The sequence below is a fragment of the Choristoneura fumiferana genome, chromosome 3 (assembly GCF_025370935.1).
Source record: "Choristoneura fumiferana chromosome 3, NRCan_CFum_1, whole genome shotgun sequence".
Taxonomy (NCBI): Eukaryota; Metazoa; Arthropoda; class Insecta; order Lepidoptera; family Tortricidae; genus Choristoneura; species Choristoneura fumiferana.
In genome coordinates this window covers 9718305-9737210 of record NC_133474.1, presented here as the reverse complement: position 1 = coordinate 9737210, position 18906 = coordinate 9718305, and the positions used below count along the sequence as shown (strand labels likewise).

Here is an 18906-nt window from a genome sequence, read left to right as displayed (position 1 = left end):
CGATACCAATCGACACTGTTTACAAGCAAGTGTGATGAAAAAGTCTAATTTTTTTAGTCGTAAACATCGTCAATAATTTCAAGTAATAGTCTTACCTAAAGAAAACGCTTACAACTTACCACTGTATACCTAATTCACCATAGAATGGCAATGGCACCATTTACTTTTTGCAAACACCAAAAAATTTTTTTCGGAAATGTTGGCAGCATTAACTCTTGACCGCCAATTTCGCAGCAGCAGCAGGGCTAACACGAAACTCGAAACTCGAAGTTCGTGTCGTGCGGTCCCTCTGACGCTTGAACTAGAATGGCACCATTTACTTTTTGCAAACACCAGAAAATTGGAAATGAACGTTAACTTTTTCAACTTTTTAAACTTTCGACATTTGTTTTTGTTTTGACTCGACACAAGACCTTGAGAAAAATTTTTTTCGGAGATGTTGGCAGCATTAACTCTTGACTGCCAATTTCGCAGCAGCAGGGCTTCTATGAAACTCGAAGTTCGTATCGTACCGTCCCTCTCGCTCTCGTATTAAATAGTATAAGTGTCAGAGGGACCGCACGACACGAACTTCGAGTTTCGTAGTAGCCCTGCGAGTGGGATCAAGTGGAATTTTTCACCACTGCAACATGTTTTTTACACACGTCAAGATCGCTTACCTTCTTTCTAATGCTATAAAAAAAAAACAAAATATAATATTGATAATTATTAAAGGGCAACACGTGCTAAAGTGAGATCAAAATATGTATACGCTGCTCGCTCTAGCCTTTAAGTTACCATTTTAAGCTTGTATCACACTCAACTCTTGGTAAGTTTGCCAAGTTAAGCTAAAACGGGCTAGTAGGCAGAATCGTCAGAAGCCAGTTTAAATCACAATCGGATAACATTATAATGGCAATTAAAAAATAAGTTCTAACCTTTGATGTTTTATTGAGAATAGGAATTGAGCGAGTATTTAGTGTAGAAAACAACGTTTACGCTAATTTAATTAGTGTGATTTTTATCTAAACTTATTGAAGTTAGTTGACCTAACTCAAAATGTGATTTTTTTTGCGTTGTGGTTACCATGAGTTCAAATCAGGTAAGTCGCAATATCTTAACATTATTGTGTAGTTAACATGAATTTATTAAAAACCGTGAGGGACTTTTATATAAAAATCGGGTTATTTACAAAAGGTATTGAGAATTTGAACATGTAGGGGTACGCTGTTTTTAGCTCAGTTGCAATATGTACTGTACACGTGATACTGGTAGTTTCGTCGATCATGGTTCAAATCCCAACTTGTGATATAGTATTTTTGCTTTTGTCCAAAATGTTTTTTTACTAAATTTGTTACATTGATGTTGTATGTGATTCATTTTTACCCGCATTATTAATATCATTGCACCATTAATCCGCAATCCCTATGATGGCTTAGTTCTACTTGCTTAAAAACATACCAGGTTCAATTGTTCTTACTACTTATCATTTTTTATAATAATATGCTTTTTTTTCTTTTCTCTTTTTAACATTTGTTTGTCTTTTATTCAAAATATAACTTTAAAGTTCGTCATTTTATTCTTGCATAAAATGTATACTGCAGCCAATAATTAAATTTTATACACATAGCTTCTCGCTAAAATATTGTGCTGACATTCCTTTGTTTTTTTTTTTACTAATATCCAAGAAAAAAATATTCAAATTAATATGCATCACTTTAAGTCGTTAGGTATATTTTCTAGCACCATACAGAAAAGTTTTGATTGTATTTAAATATAAAAATAAATTTGTAGCGAAGTAGACAAAATTAAGCTAAGTAAGACCAAGTTTAGTGTTTCATACCACAAAAAGAAACCCTTGTAAGATCACTTATTGTCTGTTGAGACTATTTTTTAGGGATTTGTGCAGGTATTGTGGAGTAAGTTGAAATTTATTAAATAGCTGCTTAGGTCTAGTCTCCATCCCTTTAGAGCCATGAAAAATTTTTGTTTCTGCAGTCACATGATTTAAAAATACAACTTTTTAAAAGTGTAATTTCATACAGAACATGTAGGCTACTTCCTGTTAATATATCTATCCGTTAAAAAATTGTTTATCATTATCCTGCACAAATTATGCAATTTTCCTGGATAGAAACTGGTCTATGTCCTTCCTTGGGACTAAAACTATCTGTATACCAAATTTCATCTAAATTGGTTCAGCAGTTTGGACTTGATAAGATAACAGACTTACTAACTTTCGCATTTATAATAGTAGGATTAAATGTTTAAAGAAATAAGCCCTATTACATCAGAAATAAAGGCAAAAATCTGAAAGTAACTGATACCAACCATACCTACCAAAGCTCTCTTGTTTCATTTTGTTTTATAAAAGTTAAATAAAATCAAAATAATCTTAAGTGTTTGTGTAGGTAGTTAGGTACTTAAATATTTAATATTTTGTAATATTTTTCAGTGTGGTGTGTAAATTATACATATTGTGCAAATGCTTCATCATTAACATTTGCCAAAATGAACAAAAGAAACGTCACAAAACACAAAGGCTCAAAAGTAAAATCAAACAATGACCCCAGTGAAGTTTTTGTTTTACCTCCAAATCTATTAGAAGCACTGGGCATTAATTTAGGCAATATTGAAATCGCACCAGAATGCACTGCGGGCAATCAAATATCAGGCAAGTGTTACTAAATATTTAAAATTTCAAATAAAACCCTTTGCATGTTATATGACAATGTTGTATAGTAGTGATTGTACCTTAATCTTATTTAAATTCATATTTATTTTAAAATATCCTACTTCTAATACAAATACTAATGCAATGCTAATGCTCAATGCCATATGTTTATTTATTCAAATGCCATAATATACTAACTCAACATTTAAAAACTCAATTTCACTATAATGTTTTAGTATAATTATTTGCAGAAAAAGATTTGATTTATAAAGAAAAGAGTGCCGGTCTGAGTACACCTCACAATATATCTGAAATCAACTTTAACACATCTTCAGAAAAAGAATCTGATTTAAAATCTGCTGGACAAAATTTGATTTGTAAAGAAAAGTTCCTCGGCCAGGATACACTTGCCAGCATTCCTGAAAATAACATTACCACATCTTTAGAAAATGAATCATCTATTATACACACAGCAAAATTGATGAAAGCATCTGTGTTTTTAAGTCCCACATTTATATCGAATAATAGAGGTATTATTGAAGGTGAAGTAGAAATACTTGGCAGTAACAAATTTGTGGAAAATGCAATATCCATGCAACAAACATGTTTAAATAAAGAAGAATATGATCAAGATTATGATTATATGATTGAAGGACTTAAATTTCCAATTCAACATAAAGAAGCTGTTACTGAGTCCAATTTTGAAAATGCAAATGATGCTAAAAGTTCTGAGGCTGTTCAGAAGACAAACAAAGATGTTCAATTGACTGATGTCCATTTTGAAATAAACAAGCCCGCAAAAGACGTTAAATGTGATGATCATGCTAATGAAGCATATTTATCTGACAGCAGTAATGGTAATGTCGAAATCAATGATAAATCCGATGGTTCAAATAGTTCTGTTTTGCCTACAAAAAATAATAAAATAATAAGTATAATCTCTGAACAAACACTTGATCCTTCCCAGTTGAAGTCATTTCAAAGTAGTTATTCAAGTAAGAAAAAATGTTTGATTCCGGTCACAATGGATACTGTTTTGAAAAGTAGTTTCAGGAATAGTAATTGTTACCAGAATAGTATAAATAATAATTGTGATTCAAAATTGGTTACTTATTATGTAGAACCATGTGTAATAACCGAATCCGATTTACTTGATGTTAATGAACGGAAATCTGAATGTGAAAATATTTCCGATCTTTTGCTAAAAAATGAATCATTTACAGAAAGTGATATTAAAAATCTGAATTATGCGTCTGGTGATAGTCTGGTTAACCACATTAATTACATTACCCATAATATTTTATCTAATGTAAGCGAAGATGTCACATTTAACTCACAAACGGAAAATGGGTCATCTCAGCCTGCATTAAAAGGACATGAAAGTGAGCATACTCATTTAGTATTATCAGATACGCTTAACTGCAAGGAGAAATGGAATATAATGGAAACGCATATTTCTAATACAAATACGATTCCGACAAATAATGAAGAAACGGAGTTAAATGAGACATTGCAAAAAGGTGACTCAAACGCTTTTGATACACCAAACTTTTATGTCAATCGTAATTTCTTATCGAGTGTTAGCGAAAATGTCCAAATTAACAAGCAAATTCAGGAAGTTTCATCTCAACACGAATTAGAAGTGCATAAGAGCATATTTGATGTTCCTGTAGTATTAGCGGATACATTTAACTACGAGGACAGCGACAAGGCAACGGAAACAAATGTTTCGGGTATAATAAGTACAAAAACATATAAAGCAAAGTTTGATGAGGAAAAGGTAAACGCGACTTTGCAAAAGGTTAATCCAAATTCACTTGCTGAACAAGACTTCAATATTGATTGTAGTAGGGTGTCCAGTGAAAAGGAAAATATCGAATTTAGCACGAGAAAGCAAGAACCTCCACAAGCGTTTGAAATATATGAAAAGGAGTTAGATTCTCTATTAGTATTACCGGAAACACTAGATTGCGAGAATAGCGGCAACATAACGGAAACAAATATTTCGGGTATAATAAGTACAAAAACATATAAAGCAAAGTTTGATGAGGAAAAGGTAAACGCGACTTTGCAAAAGGTTAATCCAAATTCACTTGCTGAACAAGACTTCAATATCGATTGTAGTAAGGTGTCCAGCGAAAAGGAAAATATTGAATTTAGCACGAGAAAGCAAGAACCTCAACAAGCGATTGAAATATATGAAAAGGAGTTAGATTCTCTATTAGTATTACCGGAAACACTAGATTGCGAGAATAGCGGCAACATAACGGAAACAAATATTTCGGGTATAATAAGTACAAAAACATATAAAGCAAAGTTTGATGAGGAAAAGGTAAACGCGACTTTGCAAAAGATTAATCCAAATTCACTTGATGAACAAGACTTCAATATCGATTGTAGTAAGGTGTCCAGTGAAAAGGAAAATATTGAATTTAGCACGAGAGAGCAAGAACCTCCACAAGCGTTTGAAATATATGAAAAGGAGTTAGATTCTCTATCAGTATTACCGGAAACACTAGATTGCGAGAATAGCGGCAACATAACTGAAACAAATATTTCAGATACAAAAACTCCAAATACAATTATGACAAATTATGAAGAACAAAAGATAAATCTGATCACAGAAAAGATAAATTCAAGTGCAGTTGATGAGGAAAACTTCTACGTTGACGATAAGCATCTAAAACTGAAAGCAGTATCTGATAAAGTAAATACAAAAGTTACAACAATTAAGGAGAACTGTAAAAAAACATCACGTGATATGAAAAGGAAAAGTGGTATATTTCTTGTTAAAGACAGTAAAATTAATAGTATTAGTAAAGATCATCTATTTCAGACAAACGTAAATAAGAAAAAGTTAAATGATGAGATAAAGTCCATACAAGTTAAAAAGAAAATACTAAAACGTTTTAGGAAAAAAAAGTGTAATATAGAAATCAGGGATGTGCTTGTTCAAGAAAAAACAGAATTGACCAAAAAATCTTCAAAAGAAATATTCGATTCGTGCATTGTACCTGACGATAACACGGAAATGATTCAGTACAATAACAAGTCTCTTAGTACTAGTACAGCAGATCATTCGATTCATCTTGGCAGTCTGGTGATCAACAATGAGATTGAAGAGGACAAAATTAGAGAAATTGCTGGATACTTAAAGAAATTTGCAGAACTACAAAAACGGAAAAAAATCTTTAAAGAGAAGCAAAATATTAGTGACATCAAAATATTCAGTAATAAAAAGCATGCAACCAACACCAAATTATCAATTCAAGGTGTCGAAAAGCCCGGTGGTTTAGAGAAAGGGAAGGATCGTAAGTGTGATAAAACTATTAAGACATATGAACGAAAAAGGAAATATAAATCACCTGTTAATGTAGAATGGAACACTGTTAGTTTTGAAATGCTCACCCAAAAAATTGATCTTTCAACTAATACTTCTTTCGATACATATAAAGATACTGAGTTTTGCCTTTGTGAAGATTTCGGTCGCTTCATATATTATGATGAGGAAACTATGTATGAGCATATTCATTTTTGGAATAGAGAACATGTTGATTGCACGCCTGACTTAGTATTTAGTATTTACAACGAAAATATTCCTACCGAAATCAGTGATACGAACAAGTTACAAAACTGCTCATCCATTCCAATTCAAAGTTTTTGTGAACTTGATCATGAAGAAAAAGGGAATGAACACATTGTAACTAGTATTTGTGAGAGAATTGAAAATGTGTCACTGAATGTTGATAAACCTGAGTCAAGTGTAGACGAGCAGATGAAACCCGACGCTTCTGTAAGTCCAGCATTTTTTCTTGCCTGTCACATTCCTGATGAATAAATAATAATGTTCTAATTATGTCACAATACCTTTTGTAAACAAGCCTGTTATTGTTGAAATGGAATTTATTTTGAAATAAAAGCTGTAATTTATAGTTTCAAATTAGGACGTAATTTTTTGGTTTTACAGAAAAGCAGTGGAAGTCAGGCACAAAACACCGAAAATTTGCATAACAAAGCAATGGAGAGTTTAAGTCTATTAGAAAATTGCCAAGAAACGCTTAAGAATAATATAGTGTCTGATATGAACTCAAAGAAGAATGAAAAGGTGCATAAGCTGCCTGCCGTGTTTCTATTTAAAAAATAGATAACATTTTATTTTACTTATTGTTTTGTGATTACAGAAGAGAAAATATTCTTCCACCTTTAATGAGAGCGATGAACCACCACTTAATCAATACGTGACTGAAAGCAAGTTAGAAGCCCATGTGAAGAGTTACAAAGTCGTTAAGAAACAAAAATGTTCAGAAAATGAGCATACGGAAAAGGTAATGTATGTTTTGTTATGTCTATTGCCATGCAAATTTTACATTTTATTAACAATAATATATGATGATTGTTTTTAGATTGTTCCTGGAGATCATACTGATTCTGAAGGAAACTTTGCGATACCTCTAAACAAAGATACAGCGACCGTCTGCGGTGTATGTCAACAACATATTAAAAACATAGATTGGTTAAAGCATATTGCTTCACAGCATAACTACCTTTCATGGAGAGCTGATGAAGAGCCTTTGGTGAGTTTCGTGGTCGTTTATTACATCTCCTTTATTACTTCTTCTTTCTTTTTTCTCTTTAAAAATTCTCCAGCAATATTAGGTCCGCGTTAGCGCAGTTAAATATGACGTAACTATTCTGGTATATGTTGTTTAATTTTAGGACTTCAAAAACAGGCAGCTTTTAGTTCACCATTTAGCAACTCTTATAAAACAGTATGGAGTGCTGTCATGTAATAAATGTGGGATTACACGAAAATATGCCAAGCCGTTTTTGCAACATATCAACCAATGTGCAACAGTCGAGGTATTATTTTATTATCGTATCGATATGTTTATGGTTCAAATGGCAAATAGTGCAATTTTACCACTAATCTGTTTTTGTTTAGGAATACCAACGCGAAAGTGTTTTACCTTCATCTGAGTTTGACTCCAAATCCAGACCCTTCAACCATAGTAATAGTTCTATCCAACATGCATGTGTTGAAGAACAACCAGAACCCCTGAGATTGGTGGAATGTGGAGTGTGCCGACAATCTATTCAAGATAAAGACTGGAACAGTCACATAGAATCGCATCATAATTACCTAGCATGGAAAAATGGAGAGAATACTTTGGTATTGTTATAAAACTCATTTTTTATTTCAATTTCATGTTGATTGTGGCTTTTATTAACGTAGCTACTGTTATGTTTGCAGGATGTTGACGATGACGACGATGTTAAAGAACATTTAAATAAAATCTTGAAGGAGCGTGGAGGGCTCAAGTGCGCGAAATGTGGCCTCATTAGGAAATATGTTAAATCATATCAAACTCATATTAAAAGTTGCGACGGGGAAAACGTTAGTGTAAGTCACTATCCTATTATTCTTTAGGTAGTAAATGTTGCACATGGAACTAAATAAATAAGGTTAATAACGATACAATGTAACACAATTTAGGAGTAATGTATTATACGCGAGTAGTTACCATGTTAACATTTTGAAGTTATTTTACATGTGAATGCTTTCTTAACTTAATATTCTATACATTTTATAGGAATCTCTAAATGAAGGCTCTAAGGGCTTTCTGCACATTGTCTCTGACATGGAGACAGTGAGATATGTAAGTGATCCTGGGAATAATATTAGTATTGACAATGGAGCAGAACTTGTTACTGATGATTTACTAAAATGCGGTGTGTGCGGGGAGTTTATGCGTAGCAAGGCCTGGAACAGTCATATTGGGTCGCAACATAACTATTTGGCGTGGAGACATGGAGAGTCTGCTTTGGTATGTTACTAAACGAGATTTATAAATTACTTATTTTGATTCATAGCTTTGTTTAAATAAATTTGATTATTTTATTCGTTTATGCTGGCAGGATGTTGCCGATGAAGTGGCGGTTAAAGAACATTTGTATAACATCATGAAGGAGTGTGGAGGACTCAAGTGTGCGAAATGTGGCCTCATTAGGAAATATGTTAAATCTTACCAGACTCATATTAGGGACTGCGATGGACTGAGCGTAAGTATGATAATGATAACTATCTATGAAGACTATGCTTATGTGTCTATGCTAAATAACAATAATGAACTGTTTAAAATCGTTAACAAATGAATTTTTAGGGTTCCGTAGTCAAAATTACAACAACGAAACTTGTAGTTTCGTCGTCCGTCCGTCCATACGTCACAGGCATTTTACTCAAAAACTACAAAACGTATACATGTTACTAAAACTTGTAGTAGCTATAAGGTAAACGTCCGAGTGCTCGACACGCTAATGCCCAATAGATGACACCTTGCTGTCACCTCTATTGCTAAAGACATAAAATTAAAGATGGCATCTATTGGGACAGTGGCGAGCACTCTTGCACCTTAGGTGTCTTGTGATGGCCGCTACTTTAGTTTGAGTGTTAGATAACCGAACCTAATCAACTTAGAAAGTTTTATAAAACCTCCGACATTGTCCTTTCATAGTTCAATATCTTAAAAACGGGTGAACTGATTTTTTATGAAACGTAAGTAAGAACCACCGTAAGGAAACTACCTTTCACCTAAAAAACCGCATCGAAAATCGGTCCATCCATTTGAGAGTTACGTTGCCACAGCCAAACACACATACAGAACAGACATTGGCGTCAAAATTATAACACCCCTCATTTTGCGTCAGGGGTTAAAAAATATAAGTGTTTTTAAGGGGACGCACCATATATCTAACAGAAACGGTTTTTTTTAGCAAAAATCAATATATATCGATAGGTCTTCTAAAAACACTTAAACGCTCTTGAAACATTGTTTGATTAAGTGTATATTTTTGGAAATAATCGCTCCGAAAATTGCAAAAATTGTGGTCTTATCTTATAAAAAAAACTGGTAAAAGGTAAAAGTTAATAAATACTTTCAACTAAAATTGTTTACAACGCGATCTGTTATACCGTTTTTGAGTTATTGCTTAAAAACTGCGCTTCTCAATAAAAGAACGTTGCTACGTAGATTAGCTCTCTTTGCTGGTAAACTTCTTTTTGTAATGGCTACGGGACCCTAAACTTAGCAAGGTCCGACATGCTCTTAGCCGGTTTTTTATAATATATAATATGTATATAGTATATGCAAACAATTTTTTTTAGGAATCAATAAGAGGCTGCGCAACTAACTCTTCGTTAGACGTCTCTGAAATGGAATCAGTTCAACATGTCAATGATTTAATTAGTGATATTAGTATTGGAAACGAAGCGGGCACATCAACTGATGTTATTCGGTGTGCAGTCTGCGGGTATTCCATGCGCCACAGTAACTGGTACGACCATATCGGATTCCAACATAACTATCTTGCCTGGAGATGCGGCGACCCAACTTTGGTAACTTTATTTGCTATTGTCATTTTTTTATATTCTAAATCTCTAAATAAATTATGATTTTCTATGAAATTAACTTATTATGAATATATTATTTTCTTTAATATGTTTAAGGATTTTGAAGACGAGGAAGCAGTGCATAAACACTTATATGCTATAACGAAGGAGTACGGGGGTCTCAAGTGCGTAAAATGTGGCCTCAATAGAAAATATGTTAAGGCTTACCTGACTCATGTTAAAAGCTGCACAGGGCATAATGTAAGTGTTTATTTAGTTATTTTTATCTACACCCATATAGTAAATCCTCCATTATGCGTTCAAAAACCAAAGATAAGATAATGACCAGTATTACGACTCGGCTACGCTTCGTTTCATAAAACCCTCTGATGAATTATAACTGTAGATATAAGTACATTGCCGAACAAAATCCTCTTCAAAGAATGTCCGAACTATTTATTTGTTTGTGGAACAAATAAAATCATCACCCACACAAATTAATTAAAAGAATACGTGACGAAATTTGAACCTAGCGTTTACTCCATTACAGTCGAATTTCGCTAGCGGCAAAACTCCACAACACTTGACAGCTAACTCCACAATTTCACACAGGCATGCTCGAATATTAATGTAAGCCTTATCAGAAATGGCAGAGGGATTAATTTCACTTGCTACATAGAAGGCGACGTTGCAAGATTGCTTGGACGAGTTTGACGTTTCTTAAGACGGACGAATTTAGGTTGTAGAACAAATAATGCATTCGTACTTTCGGCACTTGTACTATTATATATTATGTGCTTTCGGAGAGGACTTTCTTAATAAAAAGTTTTTGTCAAATTAATGCAATAAAAAACAGGTTGAAATTAAGGTTATCGCTAATACTTTACGGGATGAATGGGAGGTCATTTAGATATTTTTTAAGCAAATTTTCTTTAGTCCAAATGTTTACGGTTTTCGAGATAATGTATAAAAAAATATTTAAAATGATAAACTGACTAACTGACTCTTGATGTATCAACGCACGGCCCAAAACGCTGCACCTAGAGACTTGACATTTTGCAAATATATACCTTACCTATACAATGTAGGCATCAAAATCATTTGAAGGATTTTTGGAAAATTCCCACGAGATAGAGAAAAAACGGGATTTGTATATTCGATTCCGAGTATTTTCGAGTGACCCTATCTCAGTAACTTTAGCTAGACTTCAAATTTGATACACAAGTTGGTATTTATAACACTAAAACACATATTATTTCAAGAGAATCGGAAATTCCCACGGGATAAGGAAAAAAAACGGGATTTATATATTAAAGTTCAACGGGATTCCTATGTATCTCCGTAACTATAATTACTACTCTTTAAATTGAGCATTAAAGTAGTTGATTATAATAATAAAATATTTTTAGGATTTTTGGAAAATTCCCACAGGATATGGAAATAACGGGATTTATATAGGGCGTCCCGAGACTGTGGGACATCAAGGGAAAGTACCTGAAATATCGTAGATAGGATATTTTTCTGAAAGAAGAGTATAGGTTATTTTTAAAAGTTAGTAATTCTGCATTTAAAGATTTTCTAAGAATTACTTGCTTCGTCTGGAAATCGAACCGACTTAAATGTGAAAAAAAATCACCCCTATTTTTTGATGCCAATTTTCAAAAATTAATAATTCTTCTTTAGTAACATAGTATTTTAAAAGAAAGACAAACGTGGGCGACTACGAAGCTTGAGGTCCTGGGTTCGATTCCCGGCCGGGCCAGATATTGGTATGAATAATACGAATGCTTGTTTTCGGGTCTTGGATGTTTAATATGTATTTAAGTATGTATTTATCTATATAAGTAAGTTTATCCGTTGCCTAGAATCCATATTAGGTATCCTACAAGCGTTGCTTAGTTTGGGACTATGTCAATTGGTGTCAAGTGTTCCATTATATTATTATTGTGATATTATTAGTATTCTTATTTTTGTAGGATTCTCAGACTGACTTTACAGTTAATGAACCATTAAATATCTCAGAAGTTGAACCATCTAACATTATTAGTGAACTTACTTTTGAAAACGAAAAAAATGGTGTCTTAATAAGATGTGGGGTGTGTGAGCAGATCGTGCAAAATAATAATTGGTACAACCACATAGAATCGAAACATAAATATTTGGCGTGGAAATACGGAGAGCCCGCTTTGGTAAGTGTTTTGAACGTAAATATGTGGAAATATGTTTAAAGTAACGATGGGCCTCATGAGGAAGCTCAAAGTCAATCAAAGGGCTATGGAGAGGTCTATGCTCGGGGTTTCTCTGCGGGATAGAATCAGAAATTATGATATCCGCAGCAGAACTAAAGTTACCGACGTAGCCCCAAGGATTGCGAAACTAAAGTGGCAAGGCGGGGCACATTGCTCGCAGGACTGATGGCCGATGGGGTCAGAAGGTTCTCGAATGGCGAGACGAGCTGTAGGCATGCCTTCAACAAGATGGAGCGTCGACCTGGTTAAGATCGCGGTCAGATCCGGTCGTTTACGGGTTGTTCCATAGCCCAGAACAAAACATTAATGTACACGCCCATAGAAACTGACATGACATGAGCTTCTATGGGTGTAAACATGAAAAACAGGATCGGTATTTCCATGTCGGTATTATCCGGGACGGTAAATAGTGTCACCTGTCAAAACGATCGAGTCAAAGGCACATAAATTTATTTATTTTTATTTTTTGGTTTGGGCTATGGAACAACCTGTAACCGACCGGACTATCGTAATTTTGCGGTAAAGAAAACTCTTTCATTTTTTTAAATTAATTGATGCTACTTAAGAATCTGATATTTCTTTCTGTTAATTAGAAAGGTAATTCCTATTTTTAAAAAAAGTTGCAAGCGTTTCTAAATTTTTCATCCATTCCCCATTATTTCGTGCAATAGGTAATGTCATAAATGTAAACAAGCAGGGTAGGGTAGCAATTATTTCCTGTCAATGCTTGTAATCTAGTTGATAATTATTGCTAGCGTATAAACACTTTGGTTCAATTCTTGAATAGGTACTATTACTGCAACGAAAGAATTGTATACAATTATTGCGGATTCTTGTACAAGAAAGTTGTTTAATGTAAATAGGTCTTTAGTTCCGTATTTTTCAGTTTAGAAATGATAAGCGGTCATAATTTATGTTTTCAGGATGTCGATAATGAAGAGGCAGTTCGAGAACATTTGAATAATATCACAAAAGAATACGGAAGTCTCAATTGTACAAAATGTGGCATCACTAGAAAATATGTTAAATCTTATCTGACTCATGTTAAAAGCTGCAGCGGGCGGAGCGTAAGTATATTATAGTTGTTACGTTTTGCTTCAATTAATGTATAGTGCCGTTTTGCTAGTCCTATTTGAATCCACATAGTGCCTCATTGTGACACGACCAAACACATTAAAGGCCGATGCACACCAGATGCGTGTGCATGACGTGACACGCACACGCACCAGTTGTAATTATGATTACATTCAGTAGTACCTTTAAAAAAAAACAACCAAATTTTTTTTTCAACTTTTCAGATAAACGAATTCCCATCATATAATTGTCAGATTTTAATTTAGGGCGACTAGGACATCAACCTGAACCGTCTATATACAAATCAGACGCGCTTGAGTATTTCAAGGTCACGTTTTTTTTTCATTTTCAGAAATCGGTCATGACTTTTGGTCGCTTCCAAATCGTCAGTCTTTTAATCTGTCATCTCCCAGGATAACAGGATCAAAGGAATTTGGGCACAAATTTGTGCCTCTGGGAGAGGACAGGTTAAATAGGTCATTTTTTTGGGTTCATTTAACATTCCCTCTGAATATCTGACACGCTCGATATTTTTTTTCTTTTTTTTTTACCCCTCTACGGCCACCCCCACCAAACAACCCGTCAGATTAATACCTCTCAGTTATCATATAGAGTCTATATTATAGACGGACGTATACTCTATGAATGTCTGATGCGCTCGAGTATTTCTATGTGACTGTTTTTTCTTACATTTTTGAAAATTTGTACACGCTCTCCCCACCACTAAAAGGGCATACTTAACATATATTTTTTTTGTTTTTGCTCTTAATCTTCACAATACAATGGGTCCTAATTACGCTTTAGTAACTACAAATTTAGCTGCTTCCTCAATTACCTTTGGGGACACTGTGCATAGACAATACCCACCTTAACTCGCGCGGCTAAATAACCGTTGTGCTACCACACTACACTGTGGTATGAAACATAGAGGTAATTTTAGCAATAAAAAAATTGTGATTAAATCCCGATTGTGATATTAGTTATGAGTGGAAATACCTTACATACAATACCTTAATGTAAAAGTTTAATTTTACAGACGCAAGATGGAAACCCAATTGCTGATGATGCTGAGCCTAATATCGTAGTGCTATCAGAAGCTGAGCAGCACACAGGGCTTACCAAGTGTGGCGTATGTGGCCAGTATATGCCGCTCACAGACTGGGCGGCTCATATAGAGGGCAAACATGATTATTTGGCTTGGAAGGACGGCGAACCACCTCTAGTGAGTACGCATGAATTCGTTACTTCTACAGTTTACATGAAAAGTCAATTAAAAGACAACTGATGAGATGACCGAATTTTAATTCGATTTTCAGAATATTGACGACGAAGTAGAATTGCAAGATCATTTATTTAATATTGTTAAAGAAATAGGTACGCTTGTTTGTGTGAAATGTGGAGCACGACGCAGGTTTCCTAAATCCTATTTGCAGCATATAAAGAAATGCTATGCTTCCGAGGAGGCTGAGAACAGTTCTAAAGTAACTGATCAAGTGATAATATGGCCCGATGCGGGGGCTGATCAGGTGAAGTGTGGAGTATGCGATGAACTTGTACAGGTCGCTGAATGGATAAAACATATAGCTACACAACACGATTACTTAGCAAAGAAAGTTGGAGAAACTCCCTTGGTTAGTAAAATACTTATTTTTTTATGACACAATAGTGTTTTGATTCAGTTTAAAATTGATCTTAATAAATTGCCATTTCTAGGATGTCAACGACGACGAGGAAGTATATGTGCATCTTTATAACATTGTTAAGGAGAACGGAAGTCTTGCTTGCCAAAAATGCGGAATAAAACGAAAATATGTAAAAAGCTATCTGGAGCATATTCGAAAATGTGGCCAGGTTAGTAACAAACTTACCCCCTTATTCATAAACGACAATCAAACCTATTTTAGTTAAAATGCCGTTAAAATTCGTTTGTCCTTATCTGTCACTTCGACATTTGTATTTGTTAGAAAGGGACAAAGCATTTGTTAGTTAACATAGGCTTGTTAAGTTTTATGAATAAGGGGGTTAGTATTTTATTAATAAAGGTCTAAAGTTACGTAGTATGTACAAGGCAGTTTTACAAAAATAAAGTTTTTTTTTTAAGTAAAGCAGAATGATGAGAAAACTTAGTATGCCCATTAATTAACTTTGAATAAAAAACGACCTGACTTTAGTAATACTTTTAAAGGATGAAAGTGTGATCGGAGATTCAACATTTGAAACAAATACTACTCTAGACACCAGTGACTGTCTAGTAGATTTTTATAGAGGCGGCACCTGCGGTGTATGTGACAAAGAGGTAGAGACTGGCAAATGGATACAGCACATACAAAAGGAACACAATTACCTGGCATGGAGAAAAGGAGAAAAACCTTGGGTATGTCCTTTTTTATATTGGAGTTCTATTATGTATGTAATAAAGCAATTATGCAAATAAATCATTGTATAATATTTATATTTTTTTAGGATTTGGATGATTGTACCCAAGTCAATGAATACTTATATGAAATAAGCAAAAAAATGGGTGGCCTGACGTGCAATAAATGCGGCTTGGTAAGGAAGTATGTGAAGTCTTACTTGACACACATAAAATCCTGTAATGTTGTTGATTTTAATCTCGCCTCAATTGTTCCTGACGGTGTTGGCCCCGTGTCAGATAAAGGTAAAAAAAAACTTTTAAAACAAGTCTTAATAGTTATTTATGTGGCTGGTGCATAATGAGAGGCATTAAAACACGAGTGTGGTTTTAGGCGAGTTTCATAATAAGATCACACGTGTTTAATGCCTAATTATGTATAGCCGCATACATAACTTTATCTACATGCATGTCATAAGTTTTCTATAATATGTTCAGATATGGCCTGTATTTTGATTTTGACTTTGACTTTGACTTTGATTTTGACTTTGACTTTGACTTTGATTTTGACTTTGACTTTGACTTTGATTTTGACTTTGACTTTGACTTTGAATGACTTCTACTTTGAATAATAATTATTATCTACATGCATGTCATAAGTTTTCTACAATATGTACAGATATTACCGATACTTTAATGTAAACATTAAGATGCACTGTACTTTAATGTGAACATTAAGATGCACCCGCAGATACCAGGTTTCTTAATAAAGGCCATTTGATAGTCGTTTCTGAACATATAATAGGGAAGTTATGATATGCATGTAGATAAAAAGTAATTGCGCTGCGCAATATGTTTGTATTGATGTTGAATTATTTTATAATTTTTAGCTTACCGATGCGCAATGTGCCAAAAAGAAATTGAGCCATCGAATTGGAAGAATCACGCAATGAAAGAACATTACAACATAACATGGATAATTGGCGAAACTCCTATTGTAAGCATACTTAATTATTCAGTTACTCTGACAGTTTCTTATTGGAGAATGAAGCCTATTTGTATCTTTTTTTTTGGTTTTAGGACATTAAAAACCCTTATGCCGTCGAAAAATACTTGAAGGAATACAAACAGTCTAACAGTCTTAAATGCAATAACTGCGGAGCGACGCGAACTTCCTTCGCAGGATTTTATGCTCACATTATAACATGTGGAAAGTCTGAGGAGGTGCTTATAAACTCTTCTTTTGTTCAATAATTATAAATGGTATCGTAAATTTTTACACTTTACTTTTATATTGCAGCAAATTGAAATGTTTCAAAGCGTATGCGACATATGTAACAACAAATATTTATGCATATACAAGAACCAACACATGATGATTCATAGGGTACAATCATATAATAAGGAGCTTAAGATGTCTAAAGAAAAAGTGAAATTGGTCGAATCAGGGAAGAGACGAGCTGCACAGAAGTAAGTTTTGTATTTAGATATGAAACAACTAAAGTGCGTTCACACATAAAATTGTTTTGCCGCATGCAACTGATGAATGATGTAGTGATATTATTATCATTATAATTATCATCATTGCTAGCTTGTACTTATACGTCCCACTGTTGAGCGCAGGCCTCCTCTCAGAATGCAATTTGTATAATTATAAAATGTTTTTTTGTTTCAGAGCGCGAACAGTTATAGAAACCTACAATAGTGATATGAGCCAGGTTAGTACTGTCATTATTATTATACTGAATACCTTATTTTAATGAAAAATGTACCAATAAAATGTGTATTCGCTTTTACAGCATAGTCATAAATGTAGTACTTGCGGGTTTGGGACTGATTTCAAGGAAGAGTTGAAATCGCACAGGTGCGATCGAAACGAGAAAGACTTCAGCGAAGAAGAAAGTTCAGTGGCGGAGGGGGAGGGCTCCGAAGATGAGTCCGCCGACTCGGAGGTCGACTCCGACATATCCCGGGAGGAAGAGGACCAGCTACAGACGCTGAGGAAACGATGTAAAGAACCTGGTACGTAAATATATTTTAGCTCAATAAATTTTCATTGTAAAATAATTTCTAACACCCATAAGCTTTTTTTAGGGGTCCGGAGCCAAAATGGCAAAAACGGAACCCTTATAATTTCGCCATGTCTGCCTGTCTGTCTGTCAGTCCGTCCACGGCTTTGCTCAAAGACTATCAATGCTAGAAAGTTGTAATTTTGCACGGATATATATGTAAACCATGCCGAAAAAAAATTCTAACGGTACCTCGCATATAAGTAAAGTGGGGCTAATTTTTTTCTCATCCAACCCTATGGTGTGGGGTATCGTTGGATAGGTTTTTAAAAAACACTAGGGGTTTCCTAATACGATTTTTCGATTGAGTGATATGTTTGCGAAATATCCAACTTTAAAGTGCAAATTTTCATTAAAATCAAGCGCCCCCCCCCCCTAATCTAAACCGGTGGGTGGAAAAAACTTTCTAGGAAAACTATAACTGCTAAGTTTGCTTGAGAATTATTAGTAAGTTGTTTAAGAGTAAATAGCAGCCTAAGGTATAAAATACGAAATCCTTAGAAAAATATTACTTAATTTTTTCGTTATGGCTACGGAACCCTATTTTGGGCGTGTTCGACACGCTCTTGGCCGGTTTTTATCGTATTTTGTGCTGACTGTTTTCAAGTCAATCCGTCTAGTAAAAGTGGACGACAGCCAACATGCAAGATTTGACCCTAACATACATACAAATTTTAAAGGAACATTAGAATTGTAACAACAGTTGACACTCGTCACGGCGAACTAGCAACAGATAAATAAATAAATAAATATCACGGGACAATTCACACCAATTGACCTAGTTCCAAAGAGAGCTAACCCTAGAAAGACTCGATGAACTGATGAACTGTCACCCTAGTCTTTTATTTCGTTGCCTAGGTGTTATTTAAAATTACGTTAGTAATCATTTTATTTTGTTTTAGTTTCTGTGGGTTCAAAACTCTCAAAAATAAACTTTAAGGTAGATGACCCGAATGAGTTCATCGAACAAAGCGATATTGACTTGTAAGTATATTAATGTTATTATCAGAAGTGCTTAAAAATACATATCTGAACAAAGCTTATAGGAAGTAAGAGCATGTTACAATATTTTTAAGCACTTTCTCCGTTATCTATTTGATGGCAGCTGATTGATTGATTCG

At 34.2% G+C, this 18906-nt stretch overlaps 1 protein-coding gene across 2 annotated transcripts in view; it reads left to right on the top strand.

The window, feature by feature from the left end:
* Nucleotides 1-835: 835 nt before the first annotated feature.
* Nucleotides 836-18906, top strand: part of LOC141426524 (uncharacterized) — a 35152-nt gene continuing 17081 nt past the window's right edge. The window contains exons 1-26 of one of the 2 annotated variants that reach the window (XM_074085494.1): nucleotides 836-1081; nucleotides 2435-2653; nucleotides 2905-6446; nucleotides 6621-6758; nucleotides 6835-6978; nucleotides 7057-7227; nucleotides 7370-7513; nucleotides 7596-7823; nucleotides 7905-8054; nucleotides 8245-8478; nucleotides 8570-8713; nucleotides 9816-10046; nucleotides 10158-10301; nucleotides 12017-12229; nucleotides 13213-13356; nucleotides 14400-14585; nucleotides 14680-14994; nucleotides 15077-15214; nucleotides 15549-15737; nucleotides 15827-16022; nucleotides 16607-16713; nucleotides 16797-16940; nucleotides 17017-17186; nucleotides 17392-17434; nucleotides 17516-17738; nucleotides 18688-18769. In XM_074085494.1, coding sequence (XP_073941595.1) covers nucleotides 2491-2653; nucleotides 2905-6446; nucleotides 6621-6758; nucleotides 6835-6978; nucleotides 7057-7227; nucleotides 7370-7513; nucleotides 7596-7823; nucleotides 7905-8054; nucleotides 8245-8478; nucleotides 8570-8713; nucleotides 9816-10046; nucleotides 10158-10301; nucleotides 12017-12229; nucleotides 13213-13356; nucleotides 14400-14585; nucleotides 14680-14994; nucleotides 15077-15214; nucleotides 15549-15737; nucleotides 15827-16022; nucleotides 16607-16713; nucleotides 16797-16940; nucleotides 17017-17186; nucleotides 17392-17434; nucleotides 17516-17738; nucleotides 18688-18769 — 7583 coding nt within the window. In that variant the 5' untranslated portion in view covers nucleotides 836-1081; nucleotides 2435-2490. Of the gene's footprint in view, nucleotides 1082-1875; nucleotides 1899-2434; nucleotides 2654-2904; nucleotides 6447-6620; nucleotides 6759-6834; nucleotides 6979-7056; nucleotides 7228-7369; nucleotides 7514-7595; nucleotides 7824-7904; nucleotides 8055-8244; nucleotides 8479-8569; nucleotides 8714-9815; nucleotides 10047-10157; nucleotides 10302-12016; nucleotides 12230-13212; nucleotides 13357-14399; nucleotides 14586-14679; nucleotides 14995-15076; nucleotides 15215-15548; nucleotides 15738-15826; nucleotides 16023-16606; nucleotides 16714-16796; nucleotides 16941-17016; nucleotides 17187-17391; nucleotides 17435-17515; nucleotides 17739-18687; nucleotides 18770-18906 lie in introns of those variants that run through there. The other variant, XM_074085493.1, reaches the window with a different exon arrangement.